Source organism: Elgaria multicarinata, chromosome 2 (genome assembly GCF_023053635.1).
Source record: "Elgaria multicarinata webbii isolate HBS135686 ecotype San Diego chromosome 2, rElgMul1.1.pri, whole genome shotgun sequence".
Taxonomy (NCBI): Eukaryota; Metazoa; Chordata; class Lepidosauria; order Squamata; family Anguidae; genus Elgaria; species Elgaria multicarinata.
In genome coordinates this window covers 49,950,899-49,976,927 of record NC_086172.1, presented here as the reverse complement: position 1 = coordinate 49,976,927, position 26,029 = coordinate 49,950,899, and the positions used below count along the sequence as shown (strand labels likewise).

General features: G+C 40.5%; 1 protein-coding gene across 3 annotated transcripts in view; it reads left to right on the top strand.

The window, feature by feature from the left end:
* Positions 1 to 26,029, top strand: part of PKP4 (plakophilin 4) — a 114,923-nt gene that overhangs the window by 6,759 nt on the left and 82,135 nt on the right. For all 3 annotated transcript variants that reach the window (XM_063116520.1, XM_063116521.1, XM_063116519.1), the window contains exon 2: positions 18,804 to 18,934. In XM_063116520.1, coding sequence (XP_062972590.1) covers positions 18,809 to 18,934 — 126 coding nt within the window. In that variant the 5' untranslated portion in view covers positions 18,804 to 18,808. The remainder of the gene's footprint in view (positions 1 to 18,803; positions 18,935 to 26,029) is intronic.

Sequence of the window (26,029 nt, the reverse complement as noted above, 5' to 3'; positions counted from 1 at the left end):
GGGAATTCCAAATACTTGTTGTTTGTGGTCTTTTCCGGCATCTTTCTGGAACCCAGTATTAAAAGGGGGAGCAGGGATGGCAGAATGCCTGCATTGCTCCCCCTCTGCCCTGATTCCAGGGACACCTAGTGTAGTTCATGGCAGTCTTTCCAGCCAGCCACCACAATGCATGGTCTGCCTGTGTCTACTTTCCTGGTCTGACGTGCCTGGAGAGGAGCAAAAGCCATGTTGTATATTTTTGCTACTGAACTTGGTGAGGAAATGAAAAGGGTGGTGGAGGGGAAAGACAGAAATAGAGCAAAAATAAGAGTCTGGATGAAAATGGGAGGGGGAGAGGAAAAAGCATAATGGCGGGTGTGGAAAAATCTGTAATGGTGCAGAGAGAAAAGTGAAGGTATGGAGAGATTTGTAGGATGAGGAAAGAAGGGAAGAATAGGTGAAAGATTTGAAGGGCAGATAACTGGAATGGGGAAATCATATATAGAAGGAAAAGGAAGAGCTAGCTAAGAAATGGTATGGGGAGGGGGGAACCAAAAACCAGGGAGTAGCTGAGACTGAGGTATACAGAGATCTGTGGGCGAGAGCTAGATTTCGGAGGCTATATGCTGGAATGTAGTTTGAATTTGATTAAAATTATTCATAGTGTAGGTCTAAAGTTTAAATTTCTACATTTTGGTCCTTTGTAGGACAGCTAAAACGTAGGCTTCAGGGACAATGAAAAAGCCGGCCACTAGTTTATGCACCTGAATTGCATCAACAACAAACATTTACTATTAACTACATTGTATGATGTCCAAAATTTGCAGTCATCATCTGAGGTCCTGTTATGTGTCACATCTCCTAGAGAGGTGAGGTTGGTGGGCACTAGTAATAGGGACTTTTGTGTAGTAGCACCCCAGTTGTGAAATTCCCAGGGAGATTAGACTAGCCTTCTCCTTAGTGTTCTTCAGACAGCTGGTGAAGGCGATATTGTTCTACCAAGCTTTTAACAATGAATGCCATTTTTGGTTTTTATCATTAATCCTCAGGTTTTAAAATGTTTAGTTCTTTGTATATATGTACAGTAAAAATATAAATATTAAAATACATCATCTTGAATGCTCATTGAGGGTAGGCAATCCAAAAATATTCAAATAAATTAAAAAAACCTTTCTGTTAAGTGGATTGCTCAATTGCCATGTGGCTACTCTCCCCCCTCCAGATATTTGGAGGCCTTCAGCATGTGCTCAGTTTGCTCATTAGAAAATCTACTGCTGCTGTTGATGGGTAACAATTGATAAAAATAAGGGTGCAGAGACACCCATAATGGTACAAGAAGAGGAATGCAATGTAATTCAGAGAGGCATATACTGAGTAACTAAGTAATGGTGCCAAAGGGAGATGTGTAGAAAACACAAAAATTGGGGTTACTACTGAGAGATGAGAGTGCAGACCTGTGGAGGTGCAAAGTGAAGAGACCGCATGCACAAAATGAGGTACAGAGAGAGAAAAGAAGAGAGGGTTAATAGAGATTCAGAGAGATGTATAGCAGTGCAGAGAATAAAGTATGCAGGCTGGATGATACAGAGAAAAGGAAGGCTAGTGGAGAATGGGTTAAAGAAAACACATGTGCGTGCATGCAAGTTAAAACAATAACAAAAATGTTTTCTGTGGTTGTAGTAATGCACTCAATAACAACAACAACAACAACTTAAATGTAGTCCCAAGGGTAATTTGAAGTGCATTCTTCTATACTAGAGGAACACAATAAGCTTAAATTCCTGATTCCATTTTTGAGTTGGAAAGGGCTACTTTTTTTGAAGGCTGTTACTTCGATTTACTGCTCTGTTACAATGGGAGTTGGAAAACAGCTTTTAACTTCCTAACAAATTAATTCTGATTTTTCATATAATGCTTACAAATGCATCCAGTAGGCATTTGTAAGCGATAACTGAAACCAAAACCCAACTGATTTTATTCATATTGCACTTGTGGCAGTGAAGTTTCTGAAGCTAACTGAGCAGGTGTGATTGCTCAATGATCAGTTGCTCAGGGAACAAGGTCGGTTTCTGTCCACTTTCTGGGGAGGGAAATTGCTAGTTTGGCTGGAATAACAATCTCATAGGGGATGGAACCTGAAGCAAGTGACAGTTGAGAATGAGGCTTATGAAAAGGAGTAGACGAAACAGGCAATTGAGGCAAGAGGGTTCTCTGAAGAAACTTCACAGCATTTCAGATACTCCGAATCCATACTCAGCATGGTCAGGCACCTGCTGAAACCTATAGACTGGCAGGGAATCTACTGTTGATTGAAGGTACTACGACCTTTTTCAGTGGGAGTGGTGTCTTATGATAGAGGCAAAATGGTGACATTTTAATGCCCTCTTATGCCACTAGGTGCCTCTCATATTAAGGGACTGATCAACACACAGGCTACTGGAACAATCTCCCAATAGAATGGTCACCTGAAGGCCTGGAGTGCAACAATCCTGAACTCTTTTTTTGGTTCCGTCAACGCCACCAAGAAGGATGGCGCGGAGGGAGGGGTATTAATGTAGGTAATGTCCTACATTACCACAGCACACTCTTTTCTTCTCTTCACATCTCTTCCCAATAGTCTGTGGCAAATGAAGAAGCTGCTGCCGTGTGGTGTCTCCGATAAGTTTGGCCATAAGTAAACATGACCAGGATAAAAGTAGTGGAGGTGTCACTGGTAGCCATCTCACAGCAGCAAGCATACCAAGTAATATAAGAATGAGCCCTACACCTGGTATCCTATGCTGGATGATTACATTGTAAAGTCTGAGGCTTTGTAAATTCTAGATAAAGGATATTCCTTTAATTACTTAAAGGAATAACCTTTAATTACTTTAAAAACATTAATATAATTCATATGTTCTCAGTTGGTTGCTGGGGTGTCTCAAAACAGATTATTTTTATTGGATTGAATGTATATATGAGCTATTGAAATAAGATAACTAACACTTCAATTCAATGCACGTCTTCTCAGTAAATTCAGTGGGACTTACCTTAAGCCAATAAGGTCAGATCCAGTATAATAATTGTAGTGAAACGTTCAGAGGAAAACTATACTTGCATATCCTCTCAGCTTAATGTAAAGTTTGTTAGAAACCATTTGTTTTGTTTTAGAACCACAAAATAGAAAATGGCATTACAAGAACAAGATGGGCTGCCATAAAAGTATGGGAGAGTTGGCTTAGAGGGAGTGTTTGCTTTAAGCCCAGTTCTCCCCTCCTTCCCCCCCCCCCCCGTCCTTTCAACAGCCATTCACATCACCGCTCCAAGTCCCTACTAGATAAGGATGTGAATCTGCAGTCTGCTGCCATTGATGGAGAATCTCACCTACCCAATTCTCCTGACCCCATGTTTAAGCAGGCTAAAGTTTGAACAAATGGAGATTGTATGCTCTAGTGGAATAAGATAATTAATCTGAAATGTGGGCATTAGCTGCATAGTCCCTTCTAAAACCCTCGTAAGTTAACCTTCTCCTTAAAATTTAAGGGATTTACTCAGGAAAGCTTTAGCAGTTTTGAGTAGTGTCTAAGGGCTAAGTACACAAGAAGGACAAGATCCGGATCTCCTGACATTCTAATTTTAACTATCACTTTTAAACAAGCTGTGTGGGGATGGAATCTGACTTTGATCAGAGCACTGGCACTGGGGATGAAAGGTTTAACCCTGCTCTTTTCTCACTTTGCCATGTTAATAGCAGTTTGGGAGCAAGGGATGGCATAGATGGGAAGGTTAAGCCTCTCTTGTCTCAGCACTGCTGCTCTGATCAATATAAGAACCTCTCACAGCTACTTTAAAAGTAAAATGTCAGGAAATCCCATCACTGATCTCCCACATCTCCTGTAGTTTAACTGTAACCATCTGATTAGATAATAATAACCCAATTGTACAATTTTAATCATACTTTGTATAAATATATGTAGAGTTGCAGCTCTAGTTTCTTGGTATGTGCTATGAACATATGATAAATCTCTGTGTGATGACTTTTCTGTAGTTAAAGAAAAGTGATAATCGTTTTGTCAATACAGGAATAGGAAATGCATTCATTTTGATAGATTTCCACTCCCCTGGATAGGTACAAAGAGTAAGGGCCCAATCAATAGGAGCCCCAGCTGCCCCAGAAAGAACTACGCTGGCTGCCCTCCGAGGTTAGAAAAGCAAGCTCTGAGAGGAGAAAAATGGACATTCTGGTGGGCAAAAAGTGGAGCAGAAATAGGATTGCACCCTCAATGATCAGAAGCCCCTGAGCTCAGAGGTTCCAGATTATCCAGTGCAGAGTGAGAGCAGCAGTGGATGTGATTTTCACCTCATCTACCTGCCCTGCATATTTCAGTAGATGGGCTTTTTAGCAACGGCGCTTCGGGGGGAAGAAAAGGAGACTGGCATTGGCCCAGGATAACTTGGGTCCTGGCTACTTTGGTTCTGCTCCACTTCCTGCCCTCCAGAATGTCCCCTCTCCAAGGTCGCTATTCCAACCTCAGAGGGGAGCCAGTGCGGTTCTTTCTTTCCGTCTGTGACAGGGGGTCAGATGCAGCACTATCTCCAACCTCAGAGGGAGGAATCCTCAGTATCCTGTGGCCACTCAAACCATGTCTAGGAGCCCTAGGATTGCTTCTATGGAGCAAATATATTGGCCTGTGTTTAGTTATTTAGTTTAATTATATAGCAGATCAAACTTGATATATATAGCAGCAGCCAAACTTGATTAATGTTATCATGTGTAGACGAAATATTATCTAATTCAGTTCCATTTAACGCGGGTGAAAAACTGTTCTGCATCAATAGTAGCATCTTGGAATTGTTCCTGTGCTAAGCTGGGTACCCTGTCCTACTTCCTAAGATAGTGACGGAGGAGGAGAAAAGGAGGAATAGAATTTGTCCAGTGTAAGTGGTGACAATTTCTTATCCATAGTTAAGATATTTGGAATAGAATAAAAAAAACCACATTTCCCTTTCCTTCTACATTTCTTCTCTGCTGTGAATTTCCTATACTGTATTTAATCATGGTTAAGCCTGACATCAGCACTGACTAAATGGTTAATTGTAGTTATGGCTAACTTAAGTGCTGTTCCTTCTTAGCTAGCTTCTAGTCCTGGTTTTTAACCTTTCTTAAAAAAAAAAAAAAGGAACCCAACTTAGTATTAACTATGATTTTCATTGCTGCTGATGTTGACTTAAAGTAATTAAACTAAGCTGAAGATCTGAGCTACGAAGGGGAGAAATTTTCCCCCAGTCTGATGTTACATCTGTACCAGCTGTATGTCCTAAATACTTTTTACTGAAGTCTACCAAAGTGTATGCTGAAGATGAAACAATACATATTCATGAATGGCTAGTACTGCCCGCATTTTCATATGTATGTATGTTCTCTGTAATAACCCGTCAGTTGCAATTTTCTTTGGTCTGAAAGACAGAAGTGCTTTGGGAGGTTGGTAGTATTTGTCAAGTTGTCAGGTGAAAAAGCTGTAACTAAAGCACTGACCTTCCGCCTCTATGTCTATGCTCACTGACACTGACCTCCTTCCACTGACACCAAAGTGTTGGGATGTAGCTCATAGGCTTTGTAGACTTAGAGCCTTTTTAGACGAGTCTTTCACTTTCTAAAACTGACTTTAGAATCAGTGAAGCCTATAGCAGGTCTTGGAGAGGTTTTGATGAAAGCTGGAATATTTAGGAATTAGAGAAATATGCCACATTTGTGATAAGATTATACTAATAGTTTGTGTTAAGATTCCTGGCCATCACTTTTTTTTAATGTTTCCATGTTACATGTTCCAAAACCAATACCAGGGCAATACCTTTATTAGTAACTCAAGATCCAGTTGCTGGGGAACATGGGTGGGAGGGTGCTGTTGCGCTATGTCCTGCTTGTTCATCCCTGGCCGATGGCTGGTTGGCCACTGTGTGAACAGAGTGCTGGACTAGATGGACCCTTGGTCTGATGCAGCAGGGCTCTTCTTGTGTTCTTATGTTCTTATCACAAAATTGTGTGCAAGGTTTCAACTTCTTCAGAACTCCCATCAGGCAAGATGGTAAACAAAGTGCAAAAAAAAAGGGGGGGGGGAAGAAAAATTGGGGCTGATGTTCAAGCCATGAAGTCTGTATCTAGTTAGTTTAAAGATGGAATGTGGCAGGATGGTGTAGACAATGATATTAGGTTCTATCAGGTGCTGAAATGGTTCTAGGTTTCAGCTAGGGCTGTCTTAAAGGCTGCCAGGATAACAAAACCAATAATGTTTGATCCCCCATTTTTGAAAGTGTGTGTTGTTATAGGCACTAACTTATTTGTGAAGTAAATTCCAATATGCTTCTAGGTAAATATGTTTAAAGTTTATGACTATACTGTATACAACAACAAATCAAGAGTTTAACAGATGGAGGCCCACACTTATGTTGGAGAGAACACACTTCTGCTATGGTTGATATGCTTAAGTTCTCATACATATTTTCAGGGGGGCAGGGGAGGAGTCTTCAAGTTCTGTTGGCACTCACAGGGACTGCAGCCCAAGAATGCTCTATAAGTGTTTTTTTCAAAACTAATCATGCTTCATCAGAGCAATAGATCATACATGAAGATATGAACTGAGCAGAAACTCTCCACAAGACACTCTCCAGGGCATTAAGGGCAATGAACTATTCCTTAGAACTACTTTCTTTAGAAGTTAGAACATTTTGTATCTGTTGTAAATCTGTTCATCTCCTTAGGTAAGAAGTCATATCCAAAGAATCTTAGATGTGTGTGTGAATGATGGCTGGTGTGTGTGTGTGTGTGTGTGTGTTCGTACAGAGATTTTGTGTGTACTTAACCTGTATGGACGATGCTTAGTAACAGATTTAGCTATGCTACTGCTGTATTTAGAGAGAGACTGGTTGCTTAGTTACCTTTTTCTTTTATGTGTAAAACTTCCAACAACAAAAATATAGATTTGGGTTACAACTGGAAATACTAAATATTTAGCTGTATCGCAAAAGTACCCAGAGATACCACATATAGTTCATAGCACTAAGCATTATCTAGACGTGTACTAAATTTTTGTGAACCGCCCAGAGAGCTCCGGCTATTGGGCGGTATAGAAATGTAATAAATAAATAAAATAAATAAATGGCAGTACTGTGCTTGCAATAAAAAAGACAAGATGTAGCAGCCTGCAGAGAGAATAGCAATGCCTGTCAGGCTAGAGCATAGGCAGAGCAAGCAATTTCAGAAATGATAAAAATCTGCATGGTTCTTCCATTTTACCCATTGGCTGGCAGCATAGGTGGGCATAGATCCAATAGTGTTTCTTCACTTGCAGTCAAAGGGGTGTGGCTTACTAATATAAGCCTGTAAACTCATTTCTCAGTCTAGCTGAGTTTCTTATGAGAGGCCTTTAACTTCATTGCCTAAAGAGTTTGAATAGCTATTACAAAGCAGGGCACTTCTACTTCATGTTCTCATGTGTTATCTAATTCATTTGTTGCACTGTTATCACGATATGAAGGATATCACACTGGCTGTTGATGTTATCACCCGAACTTTCACACTGAGATGTAACAATCACTATAGAATAATGGAATTGTGGCTAAAAGAGCATACTAAAAATGATGGATTGCTCTTGAATAGTTTTGTGTGATTGCTTTATTAAATTTACTTTTTCTGTACAAACATTTATCAACTGTCATTAAACGGGGAGATTTTTGAAAAATGCATTCACTGCAAATGTTGATATTTATATGCTCTACATAAATGAAGAGCATGTTTTACTGCGGCCTTTGATATGGTTGATCATGACCTCCTATTGGCTACCCTATATGACCGATTCCGTGACTCTGTCTATGTGGTTTGCCTCCTATCTCGCAGGTCGTTCATTTAGCATGTGTGCTAATGGCCCCTCGTCTTCTTCTTTTCCCCTTCAAGTTGGGGTACCACAGGGCTCAGTACTTGGCCCTTTGTTGTTCTCTTTATACGTGTTATCATTAGGTAATCTTAGTCATTCTCATGGCCTCCAATATCACCTGTATGCAGACGATACATAATTGTATCTCTCTTCTCCCGAACTTTCTCCTGACGTTCAGGCTAGGATCTCAGCCTGTTTGTCTGATATCTCAGCCTGGATGCTTCAGCGTTGCTTAAAACTAAACATGGTGAAAACAATTTTGTTTTCCTTCCCAAACCGACCCCTCGCTCTTCATTCTTTGTTACTGTTAATAATGTCACACTTTATCCGGTGGAAGAAGCTCGTAGTCTTGGCTTCATATTTGATTCTTCACTTTCTTTCTCTTCACATGTCGAGGCTGTAGCCAAGTCCTGCCATTTTTCCCTATATAACATTGCTAGGATCCGTCCATTCTTATCTGAATCTTCTGCTAAGACTCTTGTCCATGCTTTGGTTATCTCCCGTTTGGACTTTTAAAATCTTCTTTTGACTGTTCTTCATTATGCTCATCTCTCCTTTTTGATCTCTCTTCACCATTCTGCAGCCCACTTAATTATCCCTTACTAAAAAATGAATCTGATGCTTAATTTCAGACATTTTGAGTGTGTTTAGCTTCAGTAGCTTTAAGCTAGACATTCTTTCTGAGTACCTAATAACACACTCAAGAAATATGATATACAATAGCTTAGATGTTCAATCCTAGCCTGCTGTTTTTAAGGTCTTGTGCTTAATTTAGCATTGGACAAGATATAAATTAGTTTAAGGAACTATTTTTGTGTGTTTGTGTTTTTTTTATCAATACAAAAGTGCAGAGTCCTATTGAAAACATTCATATGGGAGAGTAATTATATTGGTAATAGCAGTAAAGAAAAGCAACCACATTGTCATTAGGGAAAAAAGGCATTGTTCCATTTATTAGATACTCATTTTCCACAGGGAGGTATTCTTAATACTATTTTCTACTACTGAATAAGACTTAAAGTGATAAATGTTTTCTCTGTATTACAGCTAACAGTAAATAAGGTAGTACTGCATTGTGTATCTTATTTAGAACATAATAAAAAGGCTCAATTTTTAATGCAACAATTGTCTACCTGTCTTCCTTACCTTACTTTTACTATATTAGTGAGTTTGGTCATATGCCACACCCTAAATTCTCACAAACGATTTATCAATAGGAAGGAGTAATCTTTTTCCATCTAAAACTTTCAGTTATATAGGCAGAAATCAATAAATGAACAATCATTTCAAGGTATTCAAGCAAAACCATGAGCTCCTTCCCAGTGGACGCAAACAACCAGGAACTCTTTGATTAACAATAGTTTCTGTTTCCTGGTTTGTATGAAGCAGGAGCAGGTGGTAATACAGAAGCCAGAGTCCAGTTAGCATTATTTAAAACATTTAATTGTGTTAAAATTACATTGTTTTTATAAGTATTGGTGAAGGGTGGCAAAATAAATAATAGGAAAATGGAAAGTGTTATCAAGTGAATGCACAAAGACGTTGATAGCAGAAGTAACTGCATGCTTCTCTTGCTCAGAGGCAGGAAAATTAAATTGTTCATGCATGTACTTACTATATTTCCAAATTAAAGGTACAAGGAGAGCTAATTGTGCTTTGGGATGGTGGAGAATTTCATTTAGTCTGCATTTTAAAGCAAAATAGCCTAATGTTTACTTCCTGGACTAATACGTGGGTTGGAACAGAGTTATGCAGACTTCTCTGAACTTTGCTATGCAGTTCTCAGCTCAAAATTGCATACAAGAATTATGTTAATATTGTGTATGAAAATATGAGGTTTTATGTGATTTTTTTTAAAAATCAGACTGATGCAGAAATTGGATAGGATAGACTTATTGAATACATGTGAAACTGACAGGACCAAAAATAGATTGATTTGTCTATTCCTACTTGTGCTCATGAGCTGCTTTGTTTTTAGCTCTGTGGGACTTGCTGTCTGAATAAAAGCAATCAACCTGCCATATATAAATGCAATCCCACACCCACCATTTTGCTATCAAGTTTTCCACACATAGCCTTTACTCGCCAATATTATTGTTAGATATTTAGCTAGAATTTGCAAGATTGTGAAGTATTTATCTAAGAAATGGGTATGGCTAATGGTCAGTTTAAAAAAAAGTTTTCACTGAGTTAAGTAAATCCAGAGTTCCACTACTTAAATGTTGAAGAGACCATGTGTTCCGTCACTTTATTCATGATGGTATCATGAATATCAAAGAGGCACTCCTGAAGTAGCCTTTTGATCCAGATATTAATAACTATAGTCAAGATGTTTGAGAGTGCGGTTGCTGGCCAAATTGATGCACTCCTGAGGCAAATTGAGGCAATCTGATTTTCTGGATCCTTTTCAGTTGGGGTTCAGGCCAGTTTTGATACTGAAATTTCCTTGGCTGACCTGTGGGATGACATGCCTGGAGAGAGACACAGGAAGAATGCAACCCTGTTGATTCTTCTGGACATTTTGATGGCTTTTGATACCATTATCATGAGATTGCATGGGGTGGAGCTGTACTTTGGTGGTTCAGCTCGTATCAGTATGACCCTTTCTGGTGCTGGGGAATTTCTGCTTGATCCCATAGCATTTTTACTTTGGGATCCCACAGGGTTCCAACTTTTCCCATGTGCTGTTGACATCTATATAAAACTGCTGAGTAAGGTCATCCATAGCTTGAGTCTTTAAAGCTCCCTACAGTTTGGGGTCACGGTATTCCCATATGTACATGTGTATACTCTGAGATTATCAACGGAGACCATTCTTCAACACTGCTGCAAACTGAGAAGGAAAAATAAAATGGCTCCTCTCCCATACAGCAGCCTTTATCCGGAGTTGCCATCAGTCCCTGTCTGATGCTCCTGCAACAGCTCAGTGGCAAGAAATAAATAAATCCCTTTCATTCTCCCAGTTCTCCACACATGTCTAAAGTCTTCTGCAGTTCATGAGACAAGGACGTTTTTCTTTCTAAACATGACTTCCCCCAAGTTTTGTTGGAGTTCATGGAGAACTCCAAAAAAGGAGAGCAGATGTCCCTGCTTGCATGTGGGCAGAGCAGCTTGTCTCTAGGAGGCAACTGAAGGGCTTTACAGGACTCTGCAAAAGTAGTGTTAAAAGCTCAGTGATTAAGTGGAAGCACATATTCAAGGAAATGCAATTCTTCCTTTGAGACCCAGAGCTTTAATAATTTCAATAGAATATATTTTCTTCAAGTCAGGAGTCATCAATAGTAAAAGAGTGTGGGGTTAGGGGAGGTACTTCCCCCCCCTTTTTTTTAAAGTGCTTTGCAGCTCGGAGGGAAAGAAAGGGAAGGAAGGGAAATAGTAACTTTAATGCTATGAACAATCTCATGTGCCTGCACTGATAAAATTGCTACCACCTACACAAGGCAGGAAATTGCTGATCATATGAAAGCAGCTGTGTAGTCTAGTCTTACTGTGACTAAGGCACAAGAAATACCCAGCCTACATTCTCTATTATGTTAAAGTACAGAAATAGTGTCTTATTATACCATCTTTCTTTTCTTTTTTCTGATTTCTGATCAGAGTATTTCCATAAAACTTGTTACCCAGTTTTGAGCCAGTTTTCTGGTTTTTGCTATATACCATTTTCCCCCTCAAATCTTAAGTGTCCTCTGTTGGGAGCTTGGGATATAAATGGCCATGAATAATTTTGCATGTTGTTATTGGGGTTTCCCAAAGTATTGGTTATAGTCAAAAGGGAGAGTGGGCCTAGCCTTAAGAAAGGATTTGGTAGCCAAAGGATGGGAAGAGGTAACATAGGAATTGGAGTTAAGCGTGGCAGTGGGAAAAATACCCCCATTAAAAAGCCAAAAGTGGCAGCTGAAATTTGATGATACATCAATGAGAAAAAGGGGATACTTTGCTTTAACATAGTCCCTCTTTGTCACTGCTGCACCACCAAATGTCAGTGGCAAACTGCTGCTTTTTTTATTTTAAATGGGGGCTACTGAGCTACCAAATTTCAGTAATGGTGTACAGCAAAAAGAAGTGTTTTTGCTGTTCCCCACTGTCTCACTGCTGAAATTTAGTATTATGTGCCTGTGTGTCATGCCCAGCCCTGTTTTATTTGATGGCCCTTTCTCTTTCTAAGTTGACAAAAGATACGTATAAGACAGAGTGAACATGTTCATATGGTACACTAAGCCACGGTGGTTAAGCATTTTGAACTAAATATTATGGCTTAGAGTGTCATGTTGTGAACCATGACTTAGTGTGTCGTGTGAACCATTCCTGACCATGGTGACTACATAACCACGCGCTCACTAACCATTTGCTGCAAAAGAGTTAGCAGCCTAACCATGGCTTAGCATGTTGTCTGAACAGGCTCTTTGTTTGCCTGCCACACTAAACCAAAGTTTATCTTCACATGAATAAGCTGTATCAAGTCAAAAGGAACGTAAGAGTCAGACCATTAATCCATCTAGCCCACTGTTGTCAGAACTAACTGGCAGTAGCTGTCCCAGATTTCAGGCAGGAAACCTTCCATGCCCTACCTGGAGATGCTGGGGACTTTCTGCATGCAAGGCATGTGCTCTACTCCTGAGCTACAGCCCCTCCTTTTGCCCCCTTCTTTCACGCAGCCAGGAAGAGTTTGGAAGCTTCTGATTTTGCTTAAGAACAATTTTTCATGTCATTTCAACCCAGAACTTGGTTAACATTAGCTAGTTTCACATAAGGCATCTTCAGACCATAATTACTGGTGCTGGGCTATTTAATTAGCCACAGTTAAAGCCATAGTTCCAGGTCCAGATGACACAGCAAGTTGTTTTTAAACAAAAACAGCAGCAGAAGTTTCCAAACTCGTCTCAACTGTGTGGGAGGAGAAGAGGGAAGGGGGAACACACAAGCCCAAAACTTGCTATGGTTCATTTCTGCTCATTCATGTTTACCACGCTGATGCAACAGTAATAGTGCTGAATTAATGTGTCTCCTTTCGTAACTTCTTCTGTGGCTGTTACTGTCTTTCTGTAAGGTAGGGGCAGAGGGGAGCTTGCCCACATTTTGTTAATACTGTTACTCAGTATGTTAATAACTCTGTAAAGTACATTCTTGTAAAAGTGTGTTTTGTCCATTCTTAAATATTTGTTATTCTTATGAGAGGGCACATCCACCACCTTGATTGAGCTGCTCATTATGAGGTTTGCGCTCGCTCGGATCAACAAGTAGTCCCTCCTCAGGAAACTAGGGCAAGTGTCCATCGACCACGTTCCTACTCTCACCGACAAGATACAACAACGTGGCTCTGATCCTCAAGGGGGGATTGTGGGCCTGTCTGACCCGGAGGATTACTGTTCAGAATCATCCTCTCCGATCTCTGTTCAACCCTCTATTTCCATCACCGGATGTGGAATCCATCCGAGGGTGGGGAGTGGAGCTCACCAAGCTTTCATCAGCTCAGCTCCACCCACTCCCGCCACGACTTCAGTTTGTTTCCATGCGACCTGGCCTGACTCAATCTGCATCAAGTTAAACCACTTGGGGGATTATTGCATTTTGTTTTATTTGCATAAATAACTATTTGCATCATTCATTCAAATTGCGGACAGAAATTGCGCCAATTGCTATTTACAGGATTTTCCAAACAACAACAACAACAACACACACAAGAAAGTTCCTGGATTTCCCAGAAGAAACTTGTGGCTCAGCTTCCAAATGCAAGCCGAGGAAATCCGGCAAGCCCAAAACAGGCCTGATTTCCTGGCAAAAGGGATCCTTAACTGTACCATACATTGCAGTGTGCCATTTATTTAGCATCACAGATAAATGGTTGTTTTGCTAAACCTATATTTTGAGCACGCAGAGGTAAAGGTGGCAAAATACTAGCCAAATGAGCATGAGTAAAACAAAAAATTACTATGTAAATCTAAACTACAAAGGGCTATTTCATCAATTTAGTATTTGGTTAGAGGAGCTTGTCATATACTTTAAATATCTTTTTCACAATAATGTCTGTGTCATTTTTCATATGAAACATGAACATCATGATCCAAATTTTTGCCCTCGTATAACTTATGGTTTGTAGTGATGCACTATTAATATTGATGATTTAAACTTAATTTAGTGGTGCAGTAGATTCATTCCATCCTTTGTACTTATTTGCTGGCACTGTAAATCATTTAAGCAATGAATTAGAGAAAATACATTAATCAAAACAAGCAGGCTATAATTATCACATGTCACCTCAACTACCAATGTTACATCGAACAATGAAGGTGAAATTTTCTTACTAAAACAGGTCTCCGTAAGCCTTAGGGCATGCAGGGACTTATGTGAACCCTCACTAGAAAGTGCATGCTACTCTTTTTCTTTTTGTTCTAACTATTCTTGCATTACACTATGTGGAAGTGATAAGCTGAAAGTCACCTTTTAGATTAGTCCGTTGGGAAAGTTAACAAAAAATTAATGCTACAGGGACAGAAATGCATTTCATGTAGCTAGTACATTTTGGCCTATATCTTAATAGGAGACATGTTCTTGAGAGCGTGCCAGTTAAAAAATGTTTCCTGATGCTGAATTCAGTCACCCTAAGTATATTTTGTACAAGGGGGCATAATTCAGACACTTTATTTATGCTTCTTTAAAAAAAAATGAAAACACTTGTCTTCTGTGAACACATTAGGCTCTGACTTTTGAAATATAAGGCAAAATATCTAGTGCATCTTCCAGCTGCTACCTGTGGGCTGCCATCCTATGCACACTTATTAGAGAGCAAGCCCTATTTAACTGGCTCCCATAATGCCTTTGTGCAATCAGCTTGCTTGATGGCCATGTTTAAAGTTCATGGATAAATGACATTTAAAATGGCAGAAGCAATAAGCCAAATAAGTTTAAGATAAATATAGGGGAAAGTGGATACAACACAATTATCTGACATAATCAACATTTTCTCCTGATCTACATAGTTTAATCAGATTACTTTCAAAAACCAGAGGAAGACATTTACTCTTGAGTAGGTTCTCCACTAGCAGAGGTAGGACTGAAATCTTTTGGAGGCCTTTAAAATGAGTCTTTGGAAAGCAAGTTTGGGGGAAAATGAAGTGAAGCACAACTACATGACAAACAGTTAAGCAGAAGCTTCCAGACATATTTTCTTAGCAGCACAGGAAAGGGGGCAGAGGAGTGCAGGAGCTTGACACTCACGGCAGCGCATGAATTCTGAATGAATCTGTGCAAATGCATTATGTGAAAATGCAAATTCTGTGAAAGAAGAGTTTTTCAGTAATCCTGCAAAATCTATCTATCCCCCTGGATGCTGCTCTTCCTCACGAAAAAGAGAATTTACAGTTTTCATGGCTTAAAGTATGTGGTCAAATGAATGGCGGAGGCAATAAACCCAGTTAAGGGAGTTTTAAAGATAAACATCTGAAAAATGTGAGCCCAAAGCTCTCTTAAAGAAGCTACCAGGATGATAAGGACATCTTGCTAGGTCATAGCTTGTTTAGCTGTCTGAGGGAAGATAGTTACTGGCCCGGGGATGCATGTACAGCAGAAGAATAGTTTTCATGGTAAAAGCTGTCCTGCGTAAGTTGCTATAGACCAAACTCTAGTACTTGCTGTGGCTTTGACAATATCTGTTTGTTCACAAAGCAGGCTTCAGAGCAGAGTATTTGGTCAAGATGTCTGGAAAACATGAATGTGAAATTGCAGGTTTCTGGACTCTTCTGCACAATGTTTGCATCTGTCATATAATAAAGACTTCTATATCAGAAGACAAAGGTAGAGATTGGAAAAGTTGGTTCTTTCCCCTTATTTCTACCTGGCCTCTTCTAAAGCAGAGACAACCTTGTTGGTATAGGGTCCAGATTACCACCACTAGACCAAGTTGGCAGGCCGGATTATGTCCAAGGGATGGTCCCCCACCACAAACACTGCTCCCTCCATTGATATGATCTGGACACACCCACTTTTTTCTTTGTCTGTTCAGAGAGAGGGGCACAGAATTCCATGTCCCTCTCTGCATGGGCAAAGAAAACTTGGGTGGGGTTTGCACGACCAGCTCCTGCAAACTTCAGCTGAGTTTTGTGCCTCCTTCCTGCACTGCTGGTATTCCAAATGAGTCATGAGCTGCATGAGAAAGGACTTGTCCGAGGCTTGCAGGATCTGGTCCGACAAACCCTAGCTGAGGTTTGCTTCTCCTCGCATCATTTGCGTCCCAATTGTGTCATGGGATGGGAATCAGATTGCTGGGGCTTATCCTGCAAGCTCCAGCTAGTCATGTGCCTCCTTTCTGGGGAATCCCCATGTTATCTCCAGGGGTCCAGGAAAATCCCCATGTGAAAGGGTGAGCAGCATGCAAAGGAATCCACTGGTTATCTCCGATGAGAAATTGGAGATAACATCAGTTTTCCTTCCCCCTCCTCTTCCCCAAGCCTCCAGTCCAGGAAGTGGGGCTTGGGGAGGGGAGCCAGATTGGACACCGCCGTGGGCCAGGTTATACCCAAGAGCTAGATATTGCCCTCCCTATTCTAAAGTATTTTAAATACTTCAGAAGTAGTTTAAGAGACATGGCTAGCACCTGGCTAATGATCGAGTATCTGAGGATGAACGTGGTGATGGGAGCAAGCTAGCACTAGCAGCAGAAGTCATTGTGATGTGCAGGCCAGAGGAACAAAGGGTGCTTGATACTCTCAAAGAAATCACTTTGAGGAGAAAAAGTGCTGCAGTAACAGTGCGTGGGAAGTGGGGGCAGCAGCAGAAAGTTCTCACTACGCATAACTCTGCTTTTGATGCAATGTGATGAAACAGAGGGGGCAGGGGACTGTACATATGATGCACATTCAAGTGTGCATGTGCCTATGGGTGTCTGGGCATTCCTCATAAAAACCATAAATAGACGATTTGTATAGTAGGGGGAAAACTGTATGTAAAGTGTTTCTGAGCAGAGGGCACTTGATGTGCTTTTTGTGGTTAACCACTGAAATAAAATGGATGTTGTGCTATCATCTTTCACTGTTACCCTTAGGCATAAAAATAAAGTGCTAAAACCACTCTGGGCTTTGCAAAAGAGAAGCTAGCTGGGATTTTTGCTTTTCAGAGTGCTGTGTGATCATTTCAAGAATGCTTAAAGTCATTCATGGTATAGAAGGGAATACCTTTTTGTGGACATGTGTTTCTAGTTATCCCTCTGTTTTGCAGTTGATATTCAAAATTGGGGCTGGGGGAATCTCCACTGAGACCCAAAAAGCAAAGCAGTAAAGATTTCACTCAAACGTAGGATCAGAAGAGTCATTGAATGGTGTTTTTTTAAGGATGTTGTCTCAGATTTAGTGTTGAGAAGCATAGAAGAAACAAGCCAAATCTCGGCTGAAACATTCACATTCTAAACAATAGCATCAATTCTTTTTGGAGGCCAGGTAGCAAATGCATGCAGTTGATTGTTCATGAAGTTGCTTCTTAAAGTTAGCTGTCATCGCTGCTCAAGTCAGCCTTATAATTCTTTGTTCTTTGAAAATATTAGTTCAGTATATTACACCCATCAAAAGGCAAACAACATTTATGGAGCATTAGGAACTATGTTTAAGCTAATAGCTTTTTATTGTAGAAACGATGCAAACATACTCTGTGTATCTTACGCTGGTCTTTCCCTCACTTCACACAAGCTGTGTAACCTTACTGGGAAAGGTATGAAAAAATGCACCAAAAATTAATTAGACTTTGGAATATCTTCCAAAGGAAAAAAAATAGGGAGATAAAGATGGAGAACTTAGGGAAGACATGTCTTGAGACATATGATAAAGAGAGAGAATCTCTGGAAGTATGGAAATTGTCTTACAGGTGGTAGGTAATTGTCTTACAGGTCGTATTTGCATGGTAGAATTTTAGTGAGTGCGATTCTGCTCCAGGCAACGAAGCCTTTTTAAAATAAGAGGCTTTTTCTTTTTCTTTTCAGGCCTTAGATGAGCACAGAGGTATATATGGATTAGGTGTATGTGTCAGTAACTTCTGCGGACATATTAGCAATGCTAATATACAGTATCTTGCAAAACATGTCTGACATAACTTGCTAATCATAAGCTTGTCAGACAACCGAATTCAGTGTCTTATGTAGAGTGCAAAAGGTGAAAAGTAGGTCTAATTTGAAGGGCATTCCCCACTTTTGTTTTTGATTTCTTCTCTATGTGAGTCTTAAGAAGTCCATGAAGGAAAGGCAGAAATAGTAGTGATCTTCAGTTACAGTGATCTTGCTTCTCCTTCCTAGCCATGTCTTCCCTTTTAAGTAGTTGTGTGAGGTCTGCACCTGATAATTCCATAATGGTAGTCATCTTGTTCTCAAGAAATATGGCATTCTGTGGCAAGCATACTGATGTATACACAGAGCTTGCATCCATAGAAATCTGGCACTCCTGGTCCCATAAAAATGCCACAAGTACTGGCATTGTATAACACAGAAGCTGTGGCTAATGCAACTGATACAGAGTCTCAGATAAGCACTGTCTACACCCCTGAAATTGTGGAGTAAAAAGAGCTGACACTCTTGGTATATGGATTTGTATAGAAAAATCATCTTAAAAGTTGTCATCTGGTAGATACCCAATAAACTTAAAGTAAAACTGAATTCTCTTAAATGTTTGGAGAAGTACATATTGAGGATACTTCCCTCTTTGCTTTTCTAGAAGAAGTATAAATTCTTTTGTTCTGGACCTCTTCTTCGTAAGCCCCCCATAGGCAAAATTGTATTTCTGTGCACTATTGTGGGGGAGAAGAATATTAATTTTCCTTTTTCTTAAAAGATGCAATGCATGCCCCAAGAATCTTGCTTATGGAATATTTTAGTAAAGAAAAGTTAGCAGGTCAATTAAATGCATAAACATCAAATATCAAACTGTTGGTTTTTTCCAGGCAATATGCCGGCTCCTGAGCAGACCCCTTTGGAAGAAGGGCTGCAACAGACCACCCAGGAATGTTCCACAAGTCCGGGCATGGAGACAGAGGCTACTGCCACCACTATTCTAGCTTCTGTAAAAGAACAGGTATTTATTTTTTAGGAAAACATCTTTAATCTATCCGAGACTTCATGTTTGGGTGCGCCTTTTCTGTGGTGGCCCCCAAATTATGGGAGAGGTCTGCCTGGTGCCTAGCTTTTTATTCCCCCAGACCTTTGAATCTGCTTATTTATTTATTTATTTATTTTTATCACTGGTTATGCTTTTGTTGTCTATGTTGCCCTGAGAGCTTTGGTTATTGGGCAATTCATAAATTGAGATGGTGATGATGATAATTTTCTAAGCCAAGACATAAAATATTAAGCAATTTAGGATGTCTTGCCACCACTTGGGATATAATATTGCCTGAATTTTTCACTTTGTTCCACTGCCTTATATCTCCCCATTAAGTTTTTTACGATCACCATGGTATACTGCAGCAGATGCAGAGTTTGACATGGAAGTTTCAGGTTCAAATCCCTGTTGAGCTTTGAAGCTTCCTTGGTGACCTTGGACAAGGCTCTCAGCCTGATTAAAACTTTCATACGTTTGTTGTAGTGATAGATAATTGTAAAGTATTTTGCTAACAGTTTCTATGGAAATGATTAAATAAGAGGATTGAGTGCTAATTGACATTTCATGGCGGAAAAACAGAGAAGGAAAGAGTGACTTCTTTTAAGAGCATCAGGTGCATATATATAGATGTAGGTATTGCTGCTATTGTGAGGTCTTATTTGGAGTACTGTCTGCATTGTTGGTCTTTAATGTTCAAAAAAGAGGACCTGGTGCAAAGAATAGCACTTGCCTGTTTGGCTATGGTGAAATAGAACTTTTTTTCTATAGAAACAAATCTGTAGAGCTGGGGAAAGGGTTTAAAATAACTGGGTAAAATTAGTCTAATATAAATTCTAGGTTGGAATTTAGGGGAAAATAGAAATCTGAATTTGGGGGCACAATAAAGCCTAGCTAGTTTTAAAGCAAGAATTAAAAGGATATTTATGACATCTATGCCTCATTTTGTGGTCCACTGGTGTTGAAAAGAGCATAGTGCATATTTTTGCACCTTTCTTGCCACCCACCTAATGAAAATTAAACTTTATCCTGCACGAGCAAAAGACACTTCTACTCATCCTGTGCGGCCAGGATGCAAACCGGCTCCAGAAGATTGGGGAACTTTTCAGGGCAGCTTTTTATAGCATGTGGGATGGATGCAATTGGAGAGAATTGGTAAAACCAAGTTTACATGACTTGAAATGATTTCTAGATTGAAAACATGTATCACATAGATCATGCTACCACCTTCGAATAGTGCACTCTGTTTCTGGAAGATTGGAAAAAGTGGCATGCACTGGCTGATTAGATCATTCAAATAGTAATGCAGATCCTCCAAATTAGGTTTTCTGTTCTTATATGAAGTGTTTTGCCTGAAGCCACAGAAAAGGTAACTGGAGCACTCTGCAGGGCAGGTGAGCTGTTTCTCATCATCTGCCAGACCCTTGCGCTGCATTGTTAGCTTGCGTTGGACTGTTGCTCCTGCTATCTGCAGAAGCTGGCATAGCTGGCAAATGGTGAAAACCTCCCTTAGGCTCATTGATATCACGAGTCAGCTGTGCTTAACTCTTGGGAAAGGAGTTTATTTGCCAGGCAAGAAGCGGGGTGGCAGTGATCCAAAACGGGGACGCCTCTTTGGGAGGAGCTGCTTCGGGGAGGTTGCTAAGGCCACACCTCTCACACCTTGGCCAAATTTGGTTGTTTAGAGTCTTTGGGGATTTGTCCCCTTCAGGTCTGATTTTGTGCCTGGGGTTGCCATGGTTTATAAGAATTCTCTCCAACCTCTTTTACACGATCACAGGTGGCTTATTTCCCCTCCCCATGCATGCCAGATGCGTGGGGGGTGAGGAATAACATAATTACCCTCAATGGCACGGCTTGCCATATCATGTTAACCTGGTCAGATTGGCTTGTTGCCATGGGTAACAAGCCACCCAGAACCTATGTCACGTTCAGGACAGGGAAATAAGCCACTATGGCCTCTCTCTGTAGGCTCCCTATCCGCCTGACTACTAATTTGGAGTGTTTGCATCTTGTGCTTGGACAGTGGGAAGATTGGGGAGCCAGTGTGGTGTAGTGACTAAAGTGTTGGACTGGGAGTTGGGAGATCCCAGTTCTAGTCCCCACACAGCCATGGAAACCCACTGGGTGACTTTGGGCCAGTCACAGACCCAGCTCAACCTACCTCACAGGGTTGTGATTGTGAGGATAAAATGGAGAGGAGGAGGATTATGTACACCGCCTTGGGTTCCTTGGAGGAAAAAAGATGGGGTATAAAAACAACAACAACAATAATAATAATAACAACAATAATAATAAACACTAAAGATTTTATATTATGTTTTTATTATCTTGTATGTTTTGTACATTAAAGATTTTATATTTTTATTATCTTGTATGTTTTGTATGTTAAAGATTTTATATTATATTTTATCTTGTATTTATGGTTTGTAAGTTTGTGAACTGTCCAGAGAGCTTAATGACAATAACAACAGCTTCACTAAAAAAAGATAAAATGATATGGGCATTAACTCTTGAGCAAGCGTTGCTATGGACTACTGATCTGAAATGTTCCCTTAATTAATTTCCTTCCTCACCCTGACATCTCCACCCACCCAATAAGATGTTATCCTTACTTGTTATATACATCATGCCATGTTTGATCATTAAACTGATAGTTCTCTAAACAAAACAAAACAAAAAACACCATAATTCCAATAGCTGTCTATAATTTAGGATGTTAACTATTTCCATTGCTCTGCTGTGTTTTGGAAAATTCTCAGCAATTGCCAAGATGCTTTATATCTAAAAGATTGGTCTAGAGCAGGGTGGTCAACTTCAAGTAGGGACCAATATCCCACTCCTGGATCCCATTGGGGGGCACACTTCGGCCGCTATTGCACTGCCAAAACTGGATGCATCAGTAACAAAAATATTGGTGGCTTACTGACAACATTTGGTGGCAAAACACTGAAGATTCAAAAGGGCTATATTTATCTTTTTTTTCCCTGTCACCAAATTTCAGCAGCATAGAGACATGTGGGCTGTGTTTTGCCCGCCCCTGTCTAGAGTAATTGCTAAAGTGGAGTCTACAGGTAATGAAGTCTATCATAGCTGTTGCAATATTGTAAAAGATAGAACCTATTTATTGGGTGGCATATAAATATTGTAAATAAGGTTGCTCTTCATTCTTCTGCATTTGGTGAGTTCTTCTACAGTTTTCCTCTTTCTAAAATGACTGAGCAGTTCTATCTTGATCCAGTTAAGATGTTGACATCAATAAGGAGTAAGTCAGAATCTGAAGCAGCAGGCTTATTTGCAGACATATATCTACACTTAAAGAGAAACAACATAGGTTTCCAAGTCTCTCTATTTACAGTAAAAACCAAATTAGAAGATTTTTTGTGGATTTTATACTTTGTAGGTGTAATTACAAAAGGCACATTCAATAGGGTGTGGAGTAGCTCTGCTTCTGGGAGTCTTCTTTTCTGCAAAGATGTTAAACCTTGTTCTAGAAGTAATAGTTGTACAGATGTGATTTCAGAGTTGAGCAGGTATATTATTGTAGTCTGTTTTCTCAGTCTTTGTCTACTGTGTGTGGATGTTCATGAGCCCCTCCCCCAAAATATTTTAAATTAAATATTACTTGGCATTGTAACACAACTAGTTGTTAATGTGATTGTACTACTATGGAGTTGTACTTATTTCCTGTAGAGGTTGATTTCATCCTTACAAACATCCACTCAGCTGTCTTGTTCACCATCATACCAGTCACAAAGAAGTGAGCACATTGGTGTAACGTGATTATGTCAGCACAAAGCCTGTTGAAACTGGCTTGAGATGCTTCTGGGAAGCAAAAGGAAAGCAAAAGATATACAGAAGTCTGCAGATCAGTTTAGAGGGAGAGACTTGGACAAAGATGGCATAAGGAAGCAGTGGGTGTATTTGGACAACACTTTAATCCACAGACTATGAATAGTCCACTCCATGGATGACTATTTGCATGCTGCACTTGGATGACATGGAAGTAGTGCTCCGTAGAGTAGAGTATTCACACTCCCCCCCTCCCACCGAATGGCGGCACTGGTTCCTGCTTACCTTATTGGTGCGCCGCCATTCTGTAGAGAGGAGTGGAGCGGGGAGGAGAGACACAGCACACAGAGATGCGCTGGGGGCGTTGCGATGGCAGAGGCAGCACATTGATTCCACCTCCTGTCAGGAGTTGTGATGCCTCCAGCACTGCTTCGTTCTCTGGTGATGGCCATGGCGTGTCTTTCGCAGTCTCTGAAGAAAGAAGCAATGGCGGAGGCATCACACATCCTGACAGGAGGTAGAATCAATGTGCCATCACTCCGGCGAGCTCATCGCCTCCCCTGTCATTGAAGGCGCTGCAATCGTCACTTCTCGCTACAGCAGCCACGCAGGAATAGGCAATGGGGATGTTACCTGGTGCTGATGCGTCCTTCACTGGCAGATGGATCTGGTTCCTTGACATGTAAGGAGACCATTCTGTAGCTCCTTGGTTCTGCAATAGCCACACACAGAGGATCATGCGTCGTCCTTGCCGCAGAAGCAAGAGGCTGCGGAATGGTTTCTCGTGTCAGGGAACTAGATCCATCCGCCAGTGAAGGATGCATCAGCACCAAGTGCTGTCACCCCTATCGGGATCACATGGCTCGGCACCAACGTGTCCTACCCCATTAGGACCATAGTAACAGAGCAGTGAGTGAGTTTAGCAACACTGCCCCCTTCCCTGTTGCCATGGCCCCGATGGCACAACATTCCGTCCTAATCTACCATTAGATAGGCAAGCAGTTGGCTGCAAAAATGCATACAGAAATTTGTACTATTTGTTAAACTTGTTCCCCACGTTTCCTCTTAAAAGCTTAATGTGGCTTATATACGACTTCCAAGATTTCTCATCCATCTGCAGTAAACCTTAGAACTTTTACTGATATTGGGGATGAAAAGTACATAGCTCAAAACAGGCATGATTGTTAGTAATTCATCATAGTACTTGATGTTCTGGTGTTTTCCTTCATGCCACAGTGACTAATCTTATTATGTTGAAATTGCATGGCTCAAGATGCATTAAGCACTGCCTTTAATAAAAAGACTTCTAGTGATGAGCGGCACCTTCTCTTCTTCCCACTGCCCCACAAGGAGGTAGAATAATCTCTGTGTCCCATTCCCCTCATTTTGTATATATTCATGGCAATTCCAGTATTCATGATTTTCACTAAAGCATGCCCTATAACAGTTATCTGTATAGAAATTGCATCTTGAAGCTGGCCCCATAATCAAAGCTCCACAGGAGCAAGCTCTTTGTAAATGGATTTAATCTTAATAAATGGGGGTTTTTATATACAGTGTGTGTGTTTTAACATCTGTACAGATTTATTTAATTTCCCCCCCTTTTTATTGTATATATCAACAAAACAACAGAAAATACATCGTGTAAAGAAAAAAACACATTACATATATAGGAATATCATCATTTTTCATTATGTGTACCATTCATTCTAAAAAAAAAAAAGTTGAGCGTTATACATAGATTTTAAGAAAAGCAGACCAGATATCCGTGTATTTATCCACTTGCAACTTGCACCCATTCAAAAGTTGATAGTGTTATTAGGTCTTCAGTCCATTGCATTATGGGAGGTGAGCATTTGTCCTTCCAACATGATAATATAAGTTTTTTGGCTGTCATGAGGGCCCCGAAGATCCATCTGCGCTGACCCATGTGTTAATTTCCAAGAAGCCGGCAAGTAACTTAGGAGGACATGCACATTCTTCCAAATTGAAAATATTTGCCAGGTATAAGTAAAGAAATCTCACATATAACAAAGAATTCAAGGTATGAGGTTCATCTTAAGCTTGTTGACTTTACCCCACAAACTCAACTTTAATGGTGCCCATCTGTCTATATCTCGTGTAGTCTCACTAATCAGTTTATTCAAGTTTATTTTGATCAATTGAAATATATCTCTTGGAATGAGTATTCCCAGATAGGTAATGAAATCAGGGCACCAGCGAAATTGGCTGTTAGCCAACACACTAGGAAATATACTATTTCCAATCGGCATCAATTCAGACTTTGACCAATTGATTGAATAATCAGAAAGATCACCGGAGGCATTAATCAATTCCATCAAAACAGGAATAGATGCCTGAAGTTCAGAAATAAACAATAAAAGATCATCAGCATAAATAATTTTTAATTCTAAGTCAGCATGTACAAACCTGTGAATACTACTATTCTGTCTAATTGCACAAGCCAGGGGTTCCAAACATAGATCAAATATCAATGGGGAAAGCGAACATCCTTGTCTAGTGCCTCACCCAAGCATGAAAAATGCTGACAACCAACCATTAGTCATAACTCTTGCTCTTGGAGTCGAATATAAAATTCTAACCCACTTCAAAAATTCCGTTGGAAAACCAAAATTACTCAACAAGCATAAACTTCCAATGAATTTTGTTGAAGGCCTTCTCAGCATTTTAAAATAAATAAATAAAACATTTTAAAAGAGGTATGTCCTACCATTGCCTCTTGCTGAAGTTGAGTAAAATCAGTACCACTTGCCAGTAGGGATCTTGCAGCTGCAACCTAGAATAGTTTTTCTGGTAATGTGTTCCTAAGGGTCATGTCCTTGCTAGTGGTCCTTCCTTGACAAGCAAAACATTGCTGTTAACTGGTTTCCTACAGCCTCTGGTTGCCCCACTTAGGCCTTTGCTAGACCAGGCTTTATCCTGGGGTGAACCCCGGGATTGCCCCTATGCATCCAGATGATGCACAGGGGATCCTGGGGTCAGGGAGGGGTCAACCCTCCCTTGCCCCGGGATAATGGGCTCCACTTTGGGCCCGGTATTGCCCACGGTTTCGGGCTGAGCCCGAGACCACAAGCATGTGGGCTGTTCCGCAGCTTCTCCCGGCTTCAGCGATTACCCATCAGGGCAGGGTGGAGGGAGATCAGGACAGAGCAGAGTGGGGGGAGATCAGGACAGAGCAGGGTGGGGGGATCGTGAATGGGGGGGTTGCGAACGGGGGAGTGGGGAAATCCATTTTTTTTAAAAAAAAAAACTGATCTT